At 43.7% G+C, this 11,160-nt stretch overlaps 1 protein-coding gene across 1 annotated transcript; it reads right to left on the bottom strand.

Annotated features, from left to right (window-relative positions):
• Positions 1-212: 212 nt before the first annotated feature.
• On the bottom strand, positions 213-10,821 carry LOC113032067 (C-C chemokine receptor type 2-like). Its single transcript, XM_080308278.1, has 4 exons — positions 10,584-10,821; positions 2,021-2,346; positions 1,316-1,398; positions 213-884 (listed from the first exon to the last, which is right to left on the bottom strand). The coding sequence occupies exons 1-4, from the start codon at positions 10,819-10,821 to the stop codon at positions 602-604; spliced, it is 930 nt and encodes a 309-aa protein (XP_080164404.1). The 3' UTR covers positions 213-601.
• Positions 10,822-11,160: the final 339 nt, after the last annotated feature.

Below are 11,160 nucleotides of genomic sequence, written 5' to 3' on the forward strand. Positions count from 1 at the left end.
ATATTTTATTTTATGTGCTGGAATGTGCAGAAAATAGTTTTAATTGTTAAACAAATTTATTCAAGTCAGAGAATGTAGCATATAATTAAATTTTTGCTTGATGCATAAAGTTAAAAGATTAAAACGGATAAAACAAGTTTAAAAAAAGAGACTTTTCCATTTGATTAAATTTTGTATGATGGATTATGTAGAAAAAGTAGAATTGGGTTGAAAGATCTATCGCTTTATCACCTCTTCAGGTTGTAAATCGTGTTTTTAAAAAGTAACTAAGTAACTAAGTAATTAATTACTTTTGAAAATAAGTAATCAGTAAAATAACGGGATTACTTTTTTGGGGAAGTAATCAGTAATTAGTTACTGATTACTTTTTTCAAGTAACTTGACCAACACTGCACACAGCAAATCATGTTCACCATGAGCACCTATGAAAGACTTAATTTCCATATGGTGTGTGCCCAAGTTAAAACAGGAATTGCACATTGCCTGACTAATACTGCACCTTGCCAAGTGAACATAAAAAGCAAACCCAAATGCAAAAAAAAAAAAAGTTTTGAAATGCGAATCTTACTTCTCCTGAATGAGGTGCTGTACCAGGCACCAACTATTTCAGCACCTGCAAGGCTCGTCTCATGAACTTCGCTCCCACAAAAGCATATATGATTGGATTCAGACAGCAGTGAGTGTAAGCTAAGGCTTCAGTCACTGCTACTGACAGCAATAAATTTTTGTCCCATGTTTCATCATTGAGGATTATTCCTCTTTCCTGAAGAAACTCCAGGAAAAGGGAAATGTTATATGGAGTCCAGAGCAAGAAAAATAAAACCACTATACAGATGATCAGCTTGACGATGTGGTGCTTCTTCGCGGTCCTCATACTCACCAGCCTGGGGATCAGTGTTGGTCAAGTTACTTGAAGTTGCTCGGAAGTTTAGGGGGGTTTTTTTTGGCTGTAAAAAGAAGTTCTCCCCACGCACGATGGACGCTAATGTTTTTGTCACTTTTTATGGAATCAAACTGAAAGTAAGGTCAGTACTTCCACGCTTTAAACGCTGCACGCTCATACTCTCTCCCACAATTGATATGTGATCCATTGTTGATCTGCACACAGCTGTTGTCACTAACGGCGCACTCGCTTACGTCACTGTCGTGAGACATTCTCGCAAAAAATCACGGTTTTAGTAACGCAGTAATGCAGCGTTCCTACGGGAAAGTAACAGTAATCTAATTACCGTTTTTGCAATAGTAATCCCTTACTTTACTCGTTACTTGAAAAAAGTAATCAGATTACAGTAACGCGTTACAAGTAACGCGTTACTGCCCATCTCTGCTGGGGATGATCCTAAAGTAGCAACCTACCATCACCAGCAAGGGAATAACGTGACCCAGCACTTTTCTCTCCTTGGGATAGTCACATCCAAACTTCTGGGACTCTTTTGTTTCCTGTGTGTCTGTCATGATACGTTGTGTGGCAGGCAGGAGAAGGACCCAAGATGCAGATTCACAGACACGGGGATAAACTCAAAAACACAGCTTTATTGCTGGCCACGAGAAGCAATACAAATAAACTAAAACTGGGAAAACTAAAGCATGAGATGTACAAGGAACCGAACCACGGGGAGAATAACACACAACATGAGGGAGAACGCGACGCCGAACAGAGGGAGACTCAGACAGAAATACACAGAGGGTAAACGAGGAAAGTGGGCACACACGGGGAACACAGGTGACACTGATAATCATAACGAGACAGGGCGGGGTGAACTGAACATGACATGTACAGGCACAGAGGTTCAGACAGGAGGAGAGAGAGCACGGGGAAAACACAGACATAACGGGCTGGGGAAACATGAAACAACCACAAAGGGAGACGAGGGCTCATAAATACACAGAGGGGCACACAGGGGGTAAAAGCCATGAAGGGAAAACACTTAGGGAACAACACAACAGGGCAACTCAGAAAACATGGCCTAAATAAGGAACGAAATACAAAAATACAAGGAACTAAGAATACTGGGCCCACATGGCCCAGGACCATGACAGTGAAGATAAAATCCGGCAGAGAGACAAACAAGCTCAGCATCCAAACGAGCACGGTCAGAATGATGGCTGCCCTCTTTGTGCGATAACGTGCAACCCTGTGAGCGTGCACGATGATCATGTAGCGGTCCAGCGTCATGACAACCATGAAGAAGATGCTGCTGAAGAAGCCAATGTGGTGAGAGCCGGAGATTAAACGGCACATGAAGTCTCCAGAAGTCCACTGGCCGACCCTGACATAGTGAGAGTAGAATGGCAGCGTGAAGACGAAGAGGAGGTCAGAGAGTGCCAGGTTGAAGAGGCAGATGTCTGTCAGGTTGCACTAATTGCGATGCTTCACCAGGACACACAACTAGTCCATTACTTTTGTGAGAAAAGATGCAATAAGTGTACCTGTCACACTGTTACATATTCTTTCTGTCTCTTTCTCTCTGTTGTTCACATGTTGTTATTTTGCAATTCATTAATTTTAGTTAGTATAAAAAACATTACAGTAAAGAACATTACAAACAAACAAACAGTCTGGAGTTTACATTACTTTTTTTCACCTTTTATCACATGCAGATTTCTTAGTATGTTGTAAGGTGCAACTTAAACAAGCTTTCCACTTCCCCCATTGTCTATCATATTTACATCCCATCGGCCTAATATTGTATGTAATTAGTTCCATCTCTGAGATGCCTTCTACATTCCTAATCCAATCTTGTTGAGTGGGAGGGTCTGGTTGTGGCCAGTTCTTTGTGATTGCTTTCTTTGTTGCGGCTAGAATTATTTTTACTAGATACATGTCCTCCTTCTTTACCAGATCCTTTATGTTTCCAAGGTACATAATTTGGCAGGTGTTTGGGAGTGCATAACCAAGAATATTATCCATGTTCATTTTGAGATCTTCCCAGTACTTTTTTTTTTTTTTTATGCACTTCCAAAATACGTGTGAATGATCAGCTTCCGTTTCTCCACACGACCCCCAACAGCTCTGTGGACTTGAGATCCGGTTGCTTTTAATTTGGGGTGTTATGAAAAAACGGGTCAGATTTGTCCAGCAAAATTCCCTTCACAACGGCGAATTTGTTGAACTGTGTTGTGTTTCACACATACTGAGCCATTCTTTCTCTGTTATATTTATGGTCAGTTCAGTTTCCCATTTCTTTTTAAGGTAACAGGTTGTATCCTGTCTACCTTCTTCTAATGATCTGTAAAAGGTGGGAATTGGTTTGAATTGTTTTTGTTCATAGCAATTGTTCACTAGTCTGATTATACCCAATGGTTTTTTAAACCAGTTGGTCTTTATTTGTTTTGTGCTGTAATCCCTTACTTGCAGGTATCTAAAAAAGTCTCTATTTTCCAATTTGTATTTATTTTTTAGTTGTTGGAAACTCATTAGTGTTCCATTTTTCATTAGTGTACAAACTGCTGTAATCCCTTTTAATTTCCATTGCTTAAACGTTTGGTCCCATTGTTCCGGTTTAAATTTTTTAATCTTGTCTGAATCATCCATCCATTCGCTTCCGCTTCTCCTTTTCAGGGTCGCGGGGGGCGCTGGAGCCTATCCCAGCTGTCATAGGGCGAGAGGCGGGGTACGCTCTGGACAGGTCGCCAGTCTGTCACAGAGCCAACACACAGGGACAGACAACCATTCGCACTCACATTCATTCACACATTCACACCTAGTGGCAATTTAGATTATCCAATTAACCTATCCCCATAAGCTGCATGTCTTTGGACTTGTCTGAATCATTTCAGTAAAAATAATTTTTCCTTTAACTGGCATTTTTCTATTACTGTGTGCCATATTTCTAATGTAAATTTCAAAATTTGGTTCATTCTACTTCTATAAGTGGTCATTAGTTGTTTGTCAGAGATAAAAATTTGCATTTTGTTTCCCTCGATTTCTCTCTCAATTTCTTTTGCCTCATAGTCTGGTCTACGCCAACAAACAAGGGGTCTAAATTGAGCTGCATAAAAGTATTCCCTTAGATTGGGCAAAGCCATCCCTCCCTTACACTTCGGGAGTTGCAGTGTTGTTGTCCTTGTTCTTGGCTTTTTCCCATCCCATAAAAACCTCGTGACCATTTTTTCCCATATCTTATATTTACTTTGAGGTATAGGAAGTGGGAGTGACTGGTCCAAGTACAGTAATCTTGGGAGAATGTTTATCTTTATTATTTGGATTCTAGAGTAGAAATTTGTAGGTATTGTTGACCACCGTTCTAATTCTTTTTTTATGTTACCTTCCACCTGATTGCAGTTTGTCTCAAACATAGCGGATGATAGTCATTTTGTCAAGGTTATGCCCAAATATTTCATGGTGTTCAAGTGCCACTTTAGTTTATATTCGTCTCTAATCTTTTGATAAGGTGAATAGTTAAATGATAGAATTTGTGTTTTGGATACATTAATTGTGTAGCCCGATAGATTTTCGTAAGTATGGAATAATTGCATCAGAATTGGAAAGCATTTGTCAGAATCTCGTAAGAAAACAATGATATCATCAGCAAATAATCCAATAAGATGTTTTTGTTCAGCTAGAGTAACTTCCTCCAAATTTGGGTGTTGCTGCACTTCTTGCGCTAGTGGCTCAGCATGTAACGCAAAAAGGGTTGGTGAGGTAACTGGACTGACCTGGCGTGCCTAAACATATAGTGAGGGTGTGCTGTGTGCTCAGACACAGTGTGTGCGCACACTGTGTCTGAGGAGGATGTGCGGAAGTGCTTCAGGAAGGTGAACGCACGCAAAGCTACTGGTCCGGACGGGATTCCCAGCCGCGTCCTCAGGTCATGCGCGGCTCAGCTGGCTGGAGTGTTCACGCACATCTTCAACCTTTCCCTCTCTCTGTCTGTAGTCCCAGCCTGCTTCAAAATGGCCACCATCGTCCCTGTACCCAAATCCTCCACCATCTCCTCATTGAACGACTGGCGACCTGTAGCCCTGACCCCCATCGTAAGCAAATGCTTCGAGAAGCTGGTCAGGGACTTCATCTGCTCTGCACTACCCGACTCACTGGACCCTCTACAGTTTGCATACCGCCACAACAGGTCCACTGATGATGCCATAGCCCTGACACTACACACTGCCCTGTCACACCTGGAGAAGAGAGACACGTATGTGAGGATGCTGTTTGTAGATTACAGCTCAGCATTCAATACCATCGTTCCCTCGAAGCTGGACAGGAAACTGCAGGATCTAGGACTGAGCAGCTCCCTCTGCAGCTGGATCCTTAGCTTCCTGTCTGACAGACGCCAGGTGGTCAGACTGGGCAGCATCACCTCATCCCCCATCACACTGAACACTGGTGCTCCACAGGGGTGTGTACTGAGCCCTCTCCTGTACTCACTCTACACCTACGACTGCACAGCCACTAACAGCTCCAACATCATTGTGAAGTTTGCGGACGACACTACAGTGGTGGGTCTTATCACCAACGGTGATGAGACGGCTTACAGGGAGGAGGTCAGCGCCCTGACCCACTGGTGTCAAGACAACCATCTCACCCTCAACGTCGCAAAGACAAAGGAGTTGATAGTGGACTTCCGGAGGTGCAGAGAAGTACACACCCCCATCACCATCAACGGCGCTGCTGTGGAGAGAATGAGCAGCTTCCGGTTCCTTGGTGTACATCTGGCTGAGGATCTTACGTGGTCAGTACACACAAACAAAACAGTGAAGAAGGCGCAGCAGCGCCTCTTCTTAGGAGACTGAAAAGATTCGGCATGAGCCCCCGCATCCTCAGGACCTTCTATCACTGTGCCATTGAGAGCATCCTCACTGGATGCATCACCACCTGGTATGGCAACAGCACCGCCTACAACTGCAAAGCTCTCCAGCGAGTAGTGCGGTGCTCTGAACGGATAATTGGAGGTGAGCTTCCCTCCCTCCAAGACATCTACAGGAAGCTCTGCCTGAGGAAAGCGGGGAGGATCATCAAGGACTCCAGTCACCCCAGCCATAAACTGTTCAGACTGCTTCCATCAGGAAGGAGGTTCTGCAGCATCCGGTCCCGTACCAGCAGACTGAGAGACAGCTTTTTCCATCAGGCCATCAGACTGCTGAACACGTCATAGACACCTCAGCTTCACTACTGGAACTTCAACATTATGCACTCCACACTGTATATAAATGCCACTTGTTTTGCACATATTCAACTCTGTATATTTTATATATTTTATTATTATTATTATTATTATTTTTTTTTTTTTTACTATTTAATTTGTAAAAATGTGTATACACACACACACACACACACACACACGTAGGAAAATATTTAGTATACACATCCAGAAATGCATACACTATTATATATTGTACATATATTTATTAGTTTCAGGTTGGCCATTCTTGTATTTTGCTCGTTTGTGTTGTTGTGTTTGCACATCTCTGTTGCTTGTGGGGCTCGCACACAAGAATTTCACTCGCATGTGCTGTGCCAGTGTGCCTGCACATGTGATGTGACAATAAAAGTGATTTGATTTGATTTGATTTGCTGGGAATGCCTAGCAGAGGCCCCAGTTTGCGAGATCTTCGACGCACACCTCCGGCAGATCTTCAGCAGTATTCAGAAGGAGACTGGGAATATTGAGTCGGGATGGACCATGTTCAGCATCTCCATTGCCGAAGCCACTGCACTGAGCTGTGGTTAGGTTCATCTGCAGTACGGGGGCCCCACAGGGAACGGTTCTGGCTCCGTTCCTCTTCACCATCTACACTGCAGACTTCTCCCACAACTCCACCCAGTGCTTCCTGCAGAAGTTCTCTTATAGTGATGGGATTTCCGGCTCTTTTTAGAGATCCGGCTCGTTCGGTTCAGTGAAGGATATAAAAAAAACAACAACAGCAATAGAATAATATTAAACACAAAGTGAACCCGTCTTCCTTCATTAAATAGGTTCTTTTAGATGTTAAGGAGGAATTGACTTAACCAGGCTGGCGGAGAATGAAGACAACCGGACACCTGCAGCAGATGGGGGAATCAGTGAACTTTTATTGAGACAGAGACAACCTCTCAAAAACAGCTCACATCAAGAGATTCCTGATATTTTCTGTGAGGATGGGTATATATTCTCTAAAACCTAAGGAGGGGGTTGTGAGGAAAGTGCTGCATTAGCAGAAAAACAACTCCATAAAAGGAAAGCGGCCTTGAGTGTTCTAGTCTCTTCGCTTGCAGATATCTTTCGCCTGCAGGATGAGGCGATCGCTTCTTATCGCTCTCAAGGCCAAAGTCGTGAGCACACAGTTGCACAGTAACTTTAAAGCTGTGAGCACATTTTTATTACACAGTTGCACAGTAACTTTAAAGCTGAACAATATTTAAAGCTGAATAATGTTTGATCAGATTATATTTTCTTCAAATCCCCCTTTTGACCCATCTTAAATGGGTCAACACACAAAAATAAGTAACATTCAAAGGAACACAGAGACGTGTCGAAGCCTGGCTCGAAAAACTCCTCGGGTCTTATCATTTGTATTTATCTGTCATTGCAGATGAGGAGAAAAGAGTCCAGGCACCACCCTGCCCAGGGGTCGGCTGCAAGCAGTCTCGGTTCCCGATGAAAGCAGTAACAGCTGTCCTGCACACACGGATACAACGAGTTAGTGCAACCAGGGTAGTGACACAAAATCGACAGTTCCTGTAACTCAGCAACCAAAAAGCATAAGTAATGATAAAAATGTGGAGAGTACAGAGTATACTATAATAATGAGAGATATAAACGTGAAAATGTGAAAGAATAAATCAACTGTAAAATAAACTCAGAACGGTAACTGCTAAGGACATTCAAAAGTGAATATGGTAAAATGTGAGGAAGGGGTGTGGAATAAAACAATTCATATCCAGTGGTGGGAGTACATATTCGCTCAGGCTTAAGTCCGGAGACCCTGAGAACATCGCTTAACCCTCACAACCCGACCAGACACAGTTCAACCAGATATATCCTTCAATAGGAATTGGGTGAGGGAAACAATTAATAACAAACCTAATACAAAACACCACAGAGAAACAACCATTCTAGAAGCATTTAAACAAGAGAAAGACGATAATGTTCGTCACCCTCACGATCAGAGTTTTCATCATCCGTTGGCGAGGAGGTGGGAAGTTGACTAGCCAATAAAGGCATCTGCCGGGCGAGATCCTTATCCTCAGGAGTGAAAGCTGTAACAATCAGTCTCTGGAAGAGGGATCGAATGCATGGAATACAACAGCAACCGCAGGTGACTAGGATAGCAACAAAAACTGAGATGGAAACTAGGATGGAAGCTACAAGGGCCTTATATTTGCCAAACATGTTAAGCCAAGAGTCCCACATGGCAGTATCAACGCCCGAGTGTTCCTTCATTTTAACAGTAAGAGCTGTGAGACCAGTAATAGCTTTAGTGAGGGAACCATCAGGAGCTGTGTTATTGGGGATATAGGTACAGCACTCCTGACCAAAAAGGCTGCAGACTCCGCCTTTTTCTGCGAGGAGAAAATCCGTTGCGACCCTGTTTTGGAAAGCCATTAGGGAAGTGGCAGATAACTGTGCATGCACAGCTTCAAAACCATCTCGAGTGTAATTAGCCAACAGTTGCACATTAAAGTGAATGTAGTTAATTCTGTCTACATTCGCATTTATTTCAACCATCCAAAGTATCGAGGCCCATCCTGCTTTAACCTGGTCTCGCAGTTTATATTCATCGGGGACCCCACGGGGTATACCTACAGCATCAATATAGGTTGGATTATGAGCTGAACCTGGGATTAGAGAACGTTTAGAGCGGCGTTCAGAGGAGGATGGGAGGCTAACTTCGTGTACTTCTATAGAGAGATCCACTGGAGTGACTAAAACAGGTAAAATAAGAGTTATGAGAGCGCAAAGACCTGACGCATCCCGAGGGAAACCATCATATAACTTGTTATTGCCACACCACCACCACAAATCAGCCCTAGCCGTAGGTCGGAAGTTTGGTTTCATAACAGTCATCTCAGTGCACCAAGAAGAGTTCAAGCTACCTAGTTTTACTGCATTGCCAGTCAGGTTAATACAAGTGAAATTGTTCACAGCTACATCTGAAGAAAAGAAAGGTGGTTTATTAGAGACTGAGCGTTGAGTTTTAGGAAAGTGATTTTCCAGATATGAGCAATGACCTCGTTTTGTATTGTTCATAAGATGCAGGAGGCATGCACTATTGACTGGCGCCGGTACAACTCGTAAAGTGGGGCGGGCTCCCATACATACTATGCAGTCGGAAGCCGTCGTGTCAGCAGCTTGTTCAGCTAGTAGTAACCAGTTGTTTGTTGCTCCAGAAATACCGGTTAGAATTTGGAAGAGGTCATCTTTAGACATTGTATTTGTGTCTACAATGCGTATTCGGCCATTTCTCCCCCCGTTTGTATATGTCACCGGAGGGCCATTAAAGGTGGGATTATCATCTTTAACTACAGAGCTTGGAACTGCAGCAACGCTAGGGCATATTTCCATTTGCCAATACAGGGCGGTGCGATCAGTCCAAGGGGCAATTATAAATTGTTGACAGGAGGTCAAGGCCAGATCCTTTAGGGTAAAAATTAAGCCTGAAAGATCCGGTTTTTTTGCTATTCTGAGCATATTTTGGTTTCTCCAGTGCAAAGCCTGACCCCTAGAGTACTTTGACCAATCCAGGTCCGTTTCTGACACTAAACTGGACCACTTCCACTGATGCCAACCTCCCAGGGTTATATACCACACTGAGGAGGAGAGATGTACTGCCAGGTTAAAAAGATCCCCCCCTTGGTCTTTGGTGACGGGAGTGACTGGGAAGCTAGCGAAATCTATTTCAACTACCCAACTTTTATTGTTGGGGACACAAAGAGTAATCATTCTAGTCGTGCTTGGGGTACAGGAGGTAACCGTGTCTCGTTTCTTTCTAACTGGATCGGGCGTGGGCAAAACTGGAGAGGAAGTGGTGGGCAAGACCCTAGGGGCTACATTTGTCAGATTGGGACTTTCAGAAAGGGGCGAAGCTTTTGAACTTGAAGGTGTCAGAAGTGTCGGGGGCCCTTCACAGATCAGGATTATGCCAATGGGAATGAGACCCAGGGCCAGGAAGGAAACAAACACGCAACATCTTTGCCTGCCTGTCATTTCAGGGGGAAAGGGCCAAGACATGTTTACTTAGCTTGGATGTCGTCCAATAGAGGATGATGGGGCAGAGAAAGGTGGTCCAGTTTCCCCCACCTCGCCAAGGGCGTGTTCTAGGAGTTAAAGAGCAACAAAAAGTATCAGTGACACAACTTTAAATGAGCTTTCAGCGGTTAAAACTATTGCAATGTAAAATGTAAATCTTAAAAACTCAAGCCAATATAAAAGCAAAGTCATAAAAGATGTTAAAAATAAAAAAATAAAAATGTTTAGTTCAGTGTGAAGAACACCCCCTTTTGTAACCAGCCGGCTTGTAGGTTGAGCTTTGGCTCCCTCAAGTGGTTGGTGATGCTGTTGCAGCTCCTTCTGACAGGTCCTTCTGCACCTCTCTCAAGGTTCTTCCTGGTTCGGTGGCAGCAGCGCACTGTGTGTAATGAAACCAGGTGTCACCTTTACCTTCGAGCCTGACAGCGTGGGAGGTCCGCTCTGTTATGCGGTAAGGGCCTGTCCAGCGAGGCTCAGCCCACTTTCTCTTTGTGACTTTCAGGAGGACGTAGTCCATTCCAGGTGTAGCCGCCTCTTTTAGCTCTTGCTGGTTTCTTTCAGCGACCTGTGAGGAATACTGGGCAACAAAACTGCGGAGCATGTTATAATATGTCCTCGGATCGAGGTCTGAATCAGCTTCATCCGACATTAACAGGCGAGAGGAGGGGCCAGGAAAAGGCCTGCCATGCTCCAACTCAAATGGAGTGTAACCAGAGGTTTGATTTACTGAGCATCTTATGGACATTAATGCAAGAGGCAATGCTTTAACCCAATCTAATTTGGTCTGTGCACAGATTTTAGCCAATTTAGTTTTTAGAGTTTGATTCATCCTTTCCACTTTCCCCTGGGACTGGGGGTGGTAAACTGAGCCAAACTTATGTTTCAAACCTAATGCGGCTTCAACCCTCTGCAGATCGTGGTTCCTGAAATGTGAACCATTGTCCGACCTTATGACCTCGGGAAACCCATGCTGTGGTATATAATGATT

Source organism: Astatotilapia calliptera, chromosome 11 (genome assembly GCF_964374335.1).
Source record: "Astatotilapia calliptera chromosome 11, fAstCal68.1, whole genome shotgun sequence".
Lineage (NCBI taxonomy): Eukaryota > Metazoa > Chordata > Actinopteri > Cichliformes > Cichlidae > Astatotilapia > Astatotilapia calliptera.